The sequence below is a fragment of the Malus sylvestris genome, chromosome 8 (genome assembly GCF_916048215.2).
Source record: "Malus sylvestris chromosome 8, drMalSylv7.2, whole genome shotgun sequence".
Taxonomy (NCBI): Eukaryota; Viridiplantae; Streptophyta; class Magnoliopsida; order Rosales; family Rosaceae; genus Malus; species Malus sylvestris.
In genome coordinates this window covers 27934110-27947916 of record NC_062267.1, presented here as the reverse complement: position 1 = coordinate 27947916, position 13807 = coordinate 27934110, and the positions used below count along the sequence as shown (strand labels likewise).

The 13807-nt window shown below is 36.1% G+C and overlaps 1 protein-coding gene across 1 annotated transcript; it reads left to right on the top strand.

Annotated features, from left to right (window-relative positions):
* The first annotated feature begins 5720 nt into the window (after positions 1–5720).
* Positions 5721–9081, top strand: LOC126631168 (uncharacterized). The gene is made up of 8 exons (XM_050301323.1): positions 5721–5876; positions 6403–6568; positions 7238–7328; positions 7410–7468; positions 8024–8084; positions 8398–8488; positions 8577–8653; positions 8785–9081. The coding sequence occupies exons 1-8, from the start codon at positions 5849–5851 to the stop codon at positions 8899–8901; spliced, it is 690 nt and encodes a 229-aa protein (XP_050157280.1). The 5' UTR covers positions 5721–5848; the 3' UTR covers positions 8902–9081.
* Positions 9082–13807: the final 4726 nt, after the last annotated feature.

The window sequence follows — 13807 nt, the reverse complement described above, 5'->3', positions numbered from 1 at the left end:
TATAAGTACATATTTGTAACTTATCGGAGATATCAATAAATAAGCTTTGCTTCATTTCAACGTATTGTGTTAAATACATCAAAGCCTTCTTCACTAAGTTCTTTGAATTTTTCTTTTGTTGAAGCTTGTATGTTGAAGCTTTGTGAGTGAAACATGTAGGTTGAGGTAGTGTTCCCTTAATTTCCCGAGTGAGGAAAACTTCTCGGTTGGAGACTTGAAAAATCCAAGTCCAAGTCACTGAGTGGGGTCGGCTATATGAATCTTAGAACGCCATTGTGCTCGGTCCTGTGTCATGCCCTCCGTTAGATCCAAGTACTCTAAGTCTTTTCTTAGAGTCTTTTCCAAAGTTTTCCTAGGTCTTCCTCTACCCATTCGGCCCTGAACCTTTGTCCCGTAGTCGCATCTTCTAACCAGAGTGTCAGTAGGCCTTCTTTGCACATGTCCAAACCACCGTAACCAATTTTCTCTCAGCTTTCCTACAATTTCGGCTACTCCTACTTTACCTCGGATATCCTCATTATTAATCTTATCCTTTCTCATGTGCCCACACATCCAACGAAGCATCCTCATCTCCACTACACCCATTTTGTGTACATGTTGATGCTTCACCGCCCAACATTCTGTGCCATACAGCATCGCCAGCCTTATTGTCGTCCTATAAAATTTTCCCTTAAGCTTCAGTGGCATACGACGGTCACACAACACGCCGAATGCACTATTCCACTTCATCCATCCAGCTTGTATTCTATGGTTGAGATCTCCAACCAATTCTTTGTTCTTTTGCAAGATAGATCCTAGGTAGCGAAAGCAATCGCTCTTTGGTATTTCCTGATCTCCGATCCTCACCCCTAACTCATTTTGGCCTCCATTTGCACTGAACTTGCACTCTATATATTCTGTCTTTGATCAGCTTAGGCGAAGACCTTTAGATTCCAACACTTCTCTCCAAAGGTTAAGCTTCGCATTTACCCCTTCCTGAGTTTCATCTATCAACACTATATCGTCTGCGAAAAGCATACACCAAGGAATATCATCTTGCATATGTCCTGTTAACTCATCCATTACCAACGCAAAAAGGTAAGGACTTAAGGATGAGCCTTGATGTAATCCTACAGTTATGGGGAAGCTTTCGGTTTGTCCTTCATGAGTTCTTACGGCAGTTTTTGCTCCTTCATACATATCCTTTATAGCTTGGATATATGCTACTCGTACTTCTTTCTTCTCTAAAATCCTCCAAATAATGTCTCTTGGGACCCTATCATACGCTTTTTCCAAATCTATAAAGACCATGTGTAAATCCTGTTTCCCATCTCTATATCTTTCCATCAATCTTTGTAAGAGATAGATTGCGTCCATGGTTGAGCGCCCTAGCATGAACCCAAATTGGTTGTCCGAAACCCGTGTCTCTTACCTCAATCTATGCTCAATGACTCTCTCCCAAAGCTTCATTGTATGACTCATTAGCTTAATACCCATATAGTTCATGCAATTTTGTACGTTGCCCTTATTCTTGTAAATAAGCACCAAAATGCTCTTTCGCCACTCATTTGGCATCTTCTTCGTTTTCAAAATCCTATTGAAAAGGTCAGTGAGCCATGCTATACCTGTCTCTCCCAAGACTTTCCACACTTCGATCGGTATATCATCTGGGCCCACTGCTTTTCTATGTTTCATCTTTTTCAAAGCTACAACCACTTCTTCCTTCCTAATTCGACGATAAAATGAGTAGTTTCTACACTCTTCTGAGTTACTCAACTCCCCTAAAGAAGTACTTCTTTCATGTCCTTCATTGAAAAGATTATGAAAATAACCTCTCCATCTGTTTTTTACCGCGTTCTCTGTAACAAGAACATTTCCATCCTCAACCCTGATGCACCTCACTTGGTTTAGGTCTTTTGTCTTCTTTTCCCTTGCTCTAGCTAGTTTATAGATATCCAACTCTCCTTCCTTGGTATCTAGTCGCTTATACATATCGTCATAAGCCGCTAACTTAGCTTCTCTCACAGCTTTCTTCGCCTCTTGCTTCGCTCTTCTATACCTTTCACCATTTTCATCGGTCCTATCCTTGTATAAGGTTTTACAACATTCCTTCTTAGCCTTCACCTTTGTTTGTACCTCCTCATTCCACCACCAAGATTCTTTTTGGTATGGAGCAAAGCCCTTGGACTCTCCTAATACCTCTTTTGCTACTTTTCGGATACAACTAGCCATGGAATCCCACATTTGGCTAGCTTCCCCTTCTTTATCCCACACACACTGGGTGATTACTTTCTCTTTGAAAATGGCTTGTTTTTCTCCTTTTAGATTCCACCATCTAGTCCTTGGGCACTTCCAAGTCTTGTTCTTTTTTCTCACTCTTTTGATATGTACATCCATCACCAACAAGCGATGTTGATTAGCCAAGATCTCTCCCGGTATAACTTTGCAATCCTTACAAGTTATACGATCCCCTTTCCTCATTATAAGAAAATCTATTTGTGTTTTTGACGACCCACTCTTGTAGGTGATCACATGTTCTTCTCTCTTCTTAAAGAAGGTGTTGGCTAAGAAGAGATCATATGCCATTGCAAAATCCAAGATAGCTTCCCCATCCTCGTTTCTCTCCCCAAAACCATGGCCACCATGAAAACCTCCATAGTTGCCTGTCTCCTTGCCCACGTGTCCATTTAAATCTCATTCTATAAATAACTTCTCCGTCTGAGCAATTCCTTGCACCAAGTCTCCAAGGTCTTCCCAAAATTTCTCCTTCGAACTAGTATCCAACCCTACTTGAGGTGTGTACGCACTAATCACATTGATGAGTTCTTGTCCTATTACAATCTTAATTGCCATGATTCTATCTCCTACCCTCTTGACATCTACAACATATTGTGTCAAGGTCTTGTCCACGATGATGCCAACACCGTTTCTCGTTCTATTTGTGCCCGAATACCAAAGTTTAAACCCTGAGTTTTCTAGATCCTTTGCCTTAAGACCAACCCACTTAGTTTCTTGTAGGCACATAATATTTATCCTTCTCCTCACCATAACTTCCACTACTTCCATAGATTTTCCCGTTAGGGTTCCTATATTCCATGTTCCTAAATGCATTCTACTCTCTTGAACTCTACCCTTCTGTCCTATCTTCTTCACCCTCCCCCGTCTAATAGGATCAAAGTACTTCTTTTGTGTGTCCTGTGTAAAGTTGATAGGAGCATATGCTCCCAAACAACTTTGAGTGGAGTCGTTCAAAAAGAAGTTTCTATGGCCCCCTTGCTCATTTAACACTGCATCCGGGTGCCGATGGAGGATAATGTGGGACACCAAAACATGCTTTAGAGGGCAAATTGGGACAAAACAACTTTTAGAGGGCAAAGTGAGATTTAAAAACACTTTCAAGAGGTAACTGAGCAATTAAGCCTTTTATAAATTAGGTTTGTGGATCTTGTTTATTGGTCTTGTAGTGTCTCATATTTCCTTGTTATTGCAATTATGTAGATTTTTTTAAATTATATTATGTGTTATTAGTTTTTTTGGTTTACATACTTACACTTTTTCTTTTTGAACAAACAATAGTATCTACACTAAAGGAGAGTAGGATAGGCTAAGCTTTAAAATGGGTTAGCAATAATTCGCTTAGTAATATTCATCTTCACTTGTAAGTAAGAGGTCTTAGGTCTGATTCTCACCAAAGGAGAATTTTAATCATATTATTGCTATCATATTGTGAGGCTAAGCTCATTCACTCCCTCTTATTGTAGATAATATCGTTTGTTTAAAAAAAAATTATCTTCATTTTTTAAAATTTCCAGATTTTATGTATTTTTCAGTTTTAATATTTAATTAAAATCCACATAAGCATCCATACCATTTAATGAATATATAAAAAAAATGTCATAAAAATTAAAGACCATAAAAAAGTGTAAAAATATGTGTCCCTTGAGAGAAAAACTTGTGTGAGGTTTGGTTTGCCATTGGATTTTACTGAGTGGCACTACAACGAATCAAAACTCGTCATGTGGTAAGTTGTAAATACAATATTTATCATTCTTCTATTTAAAATTTTTCATTTCTATTAATTAATATACACCATCTAAGAGTTCATATTTTTTCCTCCCCTCCTCCTTTTCATTTTCCCTCCCTCCCTGCCGTTGCAATCTTCTTCCCCACACGTTTTTCTCGTTTCTTCATAAGAATATGGAAAAAGCCAATCTTCTCCAACTATCATGAAATAAAAGGAAAAAAAAATCCAATTTCAAAAACATACTTTAAATCATCTCAATCCTTAATCGAATCTTGATTGAGAAAATTCACCCATGATCTAAATTCTGGGCTACTGCTCATCAAGGTAGAAGAAGAAAAAGCAAAACAAAACTTACAGATTATTTAATATATATTTTTGTGATATTCAATTTTGTTGTTAGTCAAATGGATGCTCAATTCATATTTATTGATAAAGTATTAGAATTGTAGATGTTATTGTTTACATTTTATATTCGTTTGAAGAAAGGCATGCACAACCGTTCATATTTGCTTCATTTTGCTGAACACTAGAACTTTTTCAGTAGGATTTAAGTTCTATATTTTATATTTTGATTTCATTTTTCTAATTTTCTTCTATATTGTACTACAGGAATGATTGTGAGGACTATGCAGAGCTCTAATTAAACTTTTTATATCCTGTGGGAATCGGCTTAACAGTGGGATATGGATATGGTTCTTCATATATGAATTAGTTGTAGATAATTCCTAATTAATATCCTTAATTAGTAAAAGAGATAATCATGAAGATTTTAAAATAAAACATGATAAAATAACAGTATATTTTAAACTTATTACATGACGAGTTTTGACTAGATTGTATTGCCACTCGACAAAATCCAATTGCAAGCCTATACAAGTTTTTCTCGTCCCTTGATCCTATCCCATATTTATATATAACAAATAATAATATGTGATATCTAAACTACATATTAATGAAATCTTCTTTATAAAAAAAAAAGGTAAAAATACATTTTTGTCTTCTATCACAACAAAAAAGTGAAGAACAGCAACGTAATTTTACAAAATAAAATTTTGCTTTGTTTTTGTTTAAGCCTCACTTGCATGGTGATTTTATCATCTATAAAATAAATAAATAAAATCTCTCTCCCTCTCTCCCCTCCCACATTCTCTCTCACTCTCTTATGCTCTCCTTCAATTTAAAAAATAAATAAAAGTAAAAAATTTCACGCAGCATATAGTAGTATTTTTTTTTTTAGTCGAGCGATAGTGTTAATAAGTTGATGAGGTTCAAACTCACATTATCATGCAAGAGCGTAATACTTTTTCATCAGTGTAATAAATGGCTAGTATTAGATTAGAAGCCTCAATACATATATTCTGTTAATTATAACAAATTCGGATCGTGTCGGAATAAAATTCGATCCACCGACCTATTCTACTAAATGAATTTTTTTAGTTTAGTAATTTTCTGGAGGACTTTAACAAAAAGTTCTCAATATTGTTCATTTTAACGAAAAATCATATTTTTACACTAAAATGTAAATCATGGTACTATTTACTTTACCATTTATTTTGTTATTTTCGTTAAAACTCAAAGTTTTCAAACTCTTTTCATTAGTTTTCCTTATCTTCTAAACATGGGCTGTTTTGGAGTTTTGAAAAATATAACCGTGGGACACAAAAGAATAGACATGACCCATTGACCCATCCAAACCGGGCCTAACCGACCCGCCATCAACTGGCAACTTAAAACCCTAGAAACAAAGAACGATAAAACTCTTTTGCCGCTCGTTAGGATTTCTGCTGTCGCTGAGAGCAAAAAGCAGAGAGCTAACCAGAATCCACCCCCTTCCTACCCTTCACTATGCCTAAGTCCAAGCGCGATCGACAAGGTCTGCAGTCTCTCTCCTTTCTGTTTGGTTGCCGAGAAAACTTGGAGAAAACCAAGAAATTCCAATCTTTTTATTCGTTTTAAATTTTAATATATATATATATATCTATATATATATGTTCTGAACTGTCAGGTGAAATCTCTGTAAAACAGGTTGTTTTTCATGAGTTACGAGATTGCTTTCTATTGTTATACATATAATTTATTGTGGGTTTGAATTGTTGAATTTTGTTTATATTTTCTTGAATATTATGTTTTTGTGTTTCAAATTGGAAATTAAAATTATATGGTTTGAATTTTGTTTCATATTATTTTCCTTTGTTAAAAGTTTGTAGTGAGATGCTAACAGAAATTTAAATATGTAGAAAATGAAGTTCATATTTTTGAAATTAGATGCATATATGATGGAAGTTTTTTTTCTTTTTTCTTGTACATATCGCAAGCGTTGAGCGTTGGTCTTATGGATTGGAGAATTGTATGAATAATGTTATGGTCCGTTTCGTGATTTATTGAGTTTATGGTTGCAGTTACATTATCCAAGACAAAGAAGAAGGGAAGGGAACATAAAGAAACAATAGTAAATACGATTCGGCAGGCAGCGGAAGATTACAGTTCTGCTTATGTGTTCTCTTTTGAGAACATGCGGAATCACAAATTCAAGGAGTTCAGAGAGCAGCTCAAATCAAACAGCAGGCAAGTTCATTTTCAAGATGCTCCATTTGTTTTAGTGGTAACTGGTAACTCAGTATGTATGCCGTGAAAGTTAGAGAAAACAAAATCGCACGCTGATGTTTGGTTGACTACACAGAATATTTTCAATCAATGTTTCAACTCTTTTTAATTTGATTGCATCCAAATCATGGAGAGCATCGGTCATCTATAGTTTGTTTTGCAATTTAAGGTATAAGAGAGGAGAGACATTATAGATAAAAATTGAGAAGATAAATGCAACTTTTTATTGTGCTTTGATTGGTTGTATTAAAATGTGGGCCAAAAAAATTTGATGCTTCTTGTGGCTTTGGGCACGGAAACTTTTTAAGGGCGTGAGAAAGCATCTTTTACAAAACCCAGCCAGCCTTTTCCAAATCAAAATTTAAAGCCTTCAAATGATTTAAGATCACTTTCCTGTGGACAACTAATCACAATTAAAAGTGAGTTGTTGCCCGGGAATTGAACTTAACATATAAAAGGTGAGCTTTGAGAGGCAAATCCTGTATTGGAGTAAACTAACTGTGCCCCTAATATGGTAATTTCAATTTGTACACGTAAATATGTAATTGTTTTGTGGAATGATAAGTTTCTTAGTAATGGATGCTACAATTTGAGCATGTGTATCATGAGGGATTTCATTGTTGTTTTTAGGTTTTTCCTTGGCTCAAACAAAGTCATGCAAATTGCCTTAGGTCGGTCTGAATCCGATGAGATTAGACCGGGCCTCCACAAAATCTCTAAGGTACTCCTTTTATGCACCCAAGATTTCTACTGTCTTTTTTTAGTTGAAACTTTGTCTTACACCTTATGTTTATTTTCTTAGGTTCTACATGGAGATGCTGGTCTATGTTTTACCAATTTGCCCAAGGAAGAGGTTGAAAGGTAAAAGTTCACATTTTCTCATGTTTACAAGCTTGGGAAATGTGTGGAATTTTGGATTATCTACTTATATAGAAGATGGCTGATATGAAGCTTTATAACTCAGTTCATAGAACTTCAAAATATGTGAGTATGTGATGGTCAATTATATGAGATCGATGCCTGCTGTGATTTTACAGATTACAAAACACATCCAACTTTATCGACATTATAAATACTCTATTAACGCACCTTACCACTGGAAAAATAGTTGAAATAAAAAGAATATAACACAGTTTGAAGGAAGAAACATAAGTTTGTTGATAGTTAATATATTCAAGTGTATACAACCATGGCCACCTAGAAGAATGGTTAATTGAATGTTTCTGGTGCAGAGCTTTGATGCTTACATTATTTTGCCACATATAATTGTTCTAATCTTGTAGGGTACCTTGAGAGTTGTATCCAAAGTTGTGCTCATTTCCTTTCTAAGTTTCGAAGTTTGAAAATATCCTTTCTTCCAAGTACCTTATACTTGTTTTATTTTTTTTCATTTTCAAATCCTCATTCTTTTTGCAGGTTATTCAATGAATATGAGGAATATGACTTCGCAAGGACAGGAAGCATTTCAACAGAAAAGGTTCTTGAGATTTTTTTGTGTGTTGTTAGTGTTATATTCTGAGGTTAATAGTTTTTTTTTTTTTTTTGACAAACGTTAGCAGTAGTGGGTTAAATTGTTAGTTGTTAGGGGGGAGGGGGATCGGTGGGGATCAAACCTACACCAGGGTGCATAGCCATGATTGCTTTCTGCCATTGCGATAAAGCGCCATTTGCATATCATGAGGTTTTAGTTGAAACACTAGACTTATCTTCTGGGGTTATATTTTTTGGTTTAGTTGTTAGCTTTCAACCATCCTACCATTAACTCATGAATTTTCTTTCAAATGTGTTAGGTGGAGCTCAAGGAGGGTCCTTTGGAGCAATTCAGTCATGAGATGGAGCCCTTCCTTAGAAAACAAGGGATGCCTGTTCGATTAAACAAAGGTACCTATTTGCTTTATTGGTTTGCTAGTCTCTGTGCATGTAAGAGAAGACAATGTAAACCGTTTGAGTCTACTAATCATACTTGCAGGTGTCATAGAGCTTGTTTCAGACTTCCTTGTCTGTGATGAAGGAAAGCCCTTGTCACCTGAGTCAGCTAGGATACTGGTTCGTTTCATGCTCGTATTTTTATTTAGTTTGTATTTCAAGTCCATGAAATGTCATTTTTTTTGTCCCTTTCCAGTCCCAACAAGTTTTTATGCAAATTAGTAATGATAATAATACCTATTTGTACGCAGCGTTTGCTGGGAACCAAGATGGCTAGCTTCCGACTTCACTTGATTTGCAGATGGAGCCCCGGTGATTTTGAACAATATGCTCCAGGACCAGACGATTCAGGTGTCGAATCCTCATAAATGCTGATATGAGATCCATAGGCATTTGAATACAACACTAATGTGACGGGTTATGGGGAATTAGTGTTTGTACTAAGGAATACAATGGCACTTGCAGAACCTCGGGCCATTTTTGAGTTTGTGGCCGTAGTCTGTAACCTATGCACTTTTAAATTTTAATCCATATGTTTTGACCCGCTACTGTATGCTCTCGTTTTTGCAGTAGACCATTTAGCTTTTATAAGAAATCTTGCCATTTCTGCAAAATCCCAAATTACGGATTCCTAGTTATTACAGGTTATCAGAAATAAGAGAAATGCCCATCGCAACGTGCGACTCTTTGTGGACTTTGTCAAGTCACAGTATAACGATACTTTCGTGCTAATATTATAAAATAGGAAACTTTAACAAAAAGCTTACCGTTTATTTTAAGGAAAAACTATATTTTTACACTAAAAAGTCAATTTTGATACTATTTACTTTATCCTTTATTTTGTCCTTAAATTTAAAACTCAAAGTTTTCAAGTCATTTTCATTAGTTTTCCTTATAAAATATTGTGTCAAAAATATGAGGTAACAGGGTACATAAAAGTCCCACTTTTGAGTCTCCTTAGCATTTCTCCAAAAATAATGTTCCTTGAAGGTTGTCATTTAATACTACGGTTTAATGATATTTTTCATCACTAGTAAATGAGAAATCTTAAGTTTGATTCTCGTCAATGGTGAATTTGAACCACATTATTACTAATCAATTGTGAGGCTTAGTTCATTTTCACATCCTCTTAGAGCAATTCCACCCCTAAGGACTTTGTGCTAGCACCCACCCCATTTATCCACTCCAGTGAACAATAACATACTCCAATGAACAGTAATAGGCCAATGCATCTCCACTCCTAAAAAAATGCGCTGGCACCCAGTGAAAAAATACGCTGGCACAAACGATCTTCATCCCTACAAAATGTGCTGGCACCTAGCCTTTTTAAAATATTTTTAAATTTTTTCTAAAAGAATAAAAAAATAAAATAGTTTTAATTTCGGATAAGATTTTTAACCAATCTCGTCACGCCACGTGTCATTATCTGAACGTACTATTTTGTGAATAGATTTCCGCTAAGATTTTCAATCAATCCCGACACGCCATGTGTCACTTCCATTTTACAATAATTAGCCAAGATTTCGATAAGATTTTCAACCAATCACGTCATGCCACGTGTCATTATCCGAACGTACTATTTTGTGGATAGATTTTAGATAATATTTCCGACCAATCCCGACACGCCACGTGTCACTTCCGGTTTACAATAATTTAGCCAAGATTTCGATAAGATTTTCAACCAATCACGTAGTGCCACGTGGCATTGTCCAGAACCTCATCCTTTCTTTTTTTGTTCATATAAACCCTACATCCCTACATCCATCCTCACACCAAGCTCAATCCTTCTTTTTAGCTCAATCCTTGTTCATCGTTTTCAAATCTTGAGTTCTTATTACAATGTCTTCTTCAAGGAGAGTGTATAAACAGTTGCATGAGCAACAGAAAAGGTTGTTGGCACAACATGCAGAATTGGCCAATCTCGAGAAAGGTGGGGGTGGAGATGAGGCTTTCTTCATGGAGGAGGATGAGGATGATCACCATAGAAGGCAGAGGGCCTCACATTCCCGCCCTGTCATGGAAGCCGTGTGTCAGATAGCCAAACCAAGACGTGCTGCAAACCTCGATAGAAAAAGGGAAAAACGAGGTAAAGATCTATTGGAAGATTATTTTATTCCCAATAGCATATTCCCTGATCATATTTTTAGACGTCGTTTTAGAATGCAACAAAATTTGTTCGACAAAATCATGAGTGATATTTGCAACCATGATCCATACTTTGTGCAAAAAGAGGATGTTTTTCATGTTCTAGGTTTTATTCCCGAGCAAAAAATTACAGCATCCTTGCGAATGTTTGCATATGGAGCATCTGCAGATCAAGTGGATGAGATCGTGATGATGGAAAAAACAACTGTTCTGGAGTCCCTGATGCGGTTTTGCTCTGCAATTGAAGCCCTCTACACCAATGAGTACCTCCGGACACCCACGCCAAGGGACATGCGAAGGCTTTTGAGGAAGGGTGAGATGCGAGGCTTCCTTGGCATGATTGGAAGCATCGAATGCATGCACTGGACTTGGAAAAATTGTCCAAGTGCGTGGCAAGGAGCATATGGCGACAGAAAATGAGCCAAAAGCATCATTTTGGAAGCGGTGGCTTCATTTGATACATGGACTTGGCATGCTTTTTTTAGTGTTCCAGGAGCTCAGAATGACCTAAATGTCCTTGCCTAATCTCCAATGTTCGACGAACTGCTGCAAGGAAAATCGCCGAGATGCACATATTGGGTTAATGGTACCCAATATGAGGAATCATACTACTTTGCAGATGTCATTTATCCAAGGTGGTCAACATTTGTCAAAACAGTGCCACATCCACAGATTGAAAAGGAAAAACACTTCGCAAAATGTCAAGAAGGGTGTAGGAAGGATGTCGAGCGTTGTTTTGGTATCCTGCAAGCTGGTTGGGCGATTGTCAGGGCTGCATCTAGAATGTTTCATGTTGAGGCTCCACAACATGATTGTTGAAGATAAGTATGATTATGATGCCGTCGATGAATATGAGCCGGATCCGATGAACAACTCAAGAACACGTATCTACTGTGCTCATGACCGGACCGAAGATCCAGTGCAACACGAGCTGTTGGAATGCAATGGATGTTACAATGAATTGATCGTTCAGCGGTACACTGATGTGTAAGAGCCATACTGGCACGTAACCCGCTAGAATGACTTGATTGAGCACCAGTGGGGATTGCATGAAGGCGAACATAATTAAAATGAGGCTTGTGGTTGAAGAATAAATTGTATTTTTTTTTAAGTTTATGTAATTCTATGTAGTGTGTTTTGTTTTTAAGTTTATTTGGTGAGTTTATGTAATTCTATGTAGTGTGTTTGTTTTTATGTAATCTTATTTCATGTGTTTAAATAAAGTACAAAAATAAATAAATAATTACATTAAAATTGCATAATAAAAAAGGTCGTACCCAGTGCACAAGGCTCCCGCTTTACGCAGGATCTGGGAGAGGTGAATGTCGGCTAGCCTTACCCCCATTTATGGAGAGGCTGCTCCCAAGTCTCGAACCAAGACCTACCGCTCATGGGCGAAGGCACTTGCCATCGCACCAAGTGCGACCTCTATAAATAAAGCAAGTATGATAAATGGAAAATAAAATTAATAATTAAAGATGCTAATTGTAATTCAGAGGATAAAAATGAATATCAGAGAGGTAGTTAAATTCCACATTTCAAAAATTAATAGTTCAACAAGTCAAAAAAACAGTAGTGTTCGTTAGTGATAGAAACTTACGAAAAGATATGTTGAAGATGAATTTAAAGAGGATAAGTATTGCTCACAGGATCGATGCCGAGTCTCCCACCAGGAGCCAAAACATTATTCAACCATTCAATAGTCGTAGGAACTCCTAGAGAACCTGCCCGCATAAGAATCCAACTAGAGCTCAGCTGCTTTTCAGCCTAATAGTCGAAAATAGTAAAATTGCATAATAAATTAAATAAAAATAAATAAAGTTTTAAAAATAAATAAGAAATAACATAAAAATTACATAAGAAATTAAATAAAGTTCAAACCTAAAAAAAGAAAAAACATAAAAATTACAAAAGAAATTAAATAAAGTTCAAAAGAAAAAAATAGAAAAAACGTAAAAATTACATAAGAAATTAAATAAAGTTCAAAAGAAAAAAGAAAGAAAAAACATAAAAATTACATAAGAAATTAAATAAAATTCTAAAAAAATAAGAAATTACATAAAAATTATACAAAGTCTCTCGAGTTAGGATCTTGGTTGCCATGATTTGTGTAGCTAGAACCCCTTTGACTTGTTTCCGCATCTCTTACACGCCTCCTTCGCATGACATCTCTTTTTTCCGATGTCCAAAAATATTTAGAATTCGGAAACAGTCCTACTAGAGACTTGCTCATAGTGTCACGAAGTGCTTGAGCCATCATTTCTTCTCTAAGCAATTCATTTTCTCGATGAAGTGCTTGAGCCATCCTTTCTTCTCTAAGCAATTCATTTTCTCGATGAAGTGCTTCTCTAACCAGCTCGTTCTCTCGATTAACTATTTCTCTTTGTCTCTCAGCAGCAGCATCACGGGCCTCAGTAGCTGCTAATATTGCTGCCATAGCAGCAACTTTTTCCTCATCTCTAGCCTTTTCCCGTGCCATGTTCAGTTCACCTTGGCGAGCAAGTTCCTCCATATATTTAGTGTAGTCATTTTTGGAAGAACTACCTTTTTTCTTTGATGCCTTTTTACCTTGAGGCCTAAGGGAATGACGAGTCGGTTGGGTCTCGGGCACTTGTTCAGGCGTCCCTTCCGTGTCTTGAAATGTGTCTGCTTCTTGTTCGGCCATGTCTGGTTCTAGAGAACTGTGTAGACCCATACCGTGCATGACAACTTCTGGACCGGTTGCCACAATTTTGTATTTAGGGCAATCTTTGACAATTTGCCAACATCCTATCTGGTGAATGATTTGTTCTGGTTCTGTGAATTGTAGAATGCTTGAGCTTGTAGTGTCTATAAAAATGTGGGATAAGATAGTGTTAAAAAATGCGAGTGTAACACAAATAAATAAATTCAAAATATTGATATGGATGGAATGCATATAAATTACATAAAAATGACATAAGAAATTAAATAAAAATTACATAAGAAATTAAATAAATTAAAATATTGATACGGGTGGAATGCATATAAATTACATAAAAATGACATAAGAAATTAAATAAATTAAAATATTGATATGGGTGGAATGCATATAAATTACATAAAAATGACATAAGAAATTAAATAAAAATTACATAAGAGATTAAATAA

What these genes read in the sequence shown, in the direction of transcription:
- LOC126631168 (XM_050301323.1), top strand. Translation starts at nt 5,849, where the DNA reads ATGCCTAAGTCCAAGCGCGATCGACAAG. An exon ending in GAAGCATTTCAACAGAAAAG is followed by an intron (nt 8,085 to 8,397) that starts GTTCTTGAGATT and finishes CAAATGTGTTAG; the next exon opens with GTGGAGCTCAAGGAGGGTCC. An exon ending in GCCTGTTCGATTAAACAAAG is followed by an intron (nt 8,489 to 8,576) that starts GTACCTATTTGC and finishes TCATACTTGCAG; the next exon opens with GTGTCATAGAGCTTGTTTCA.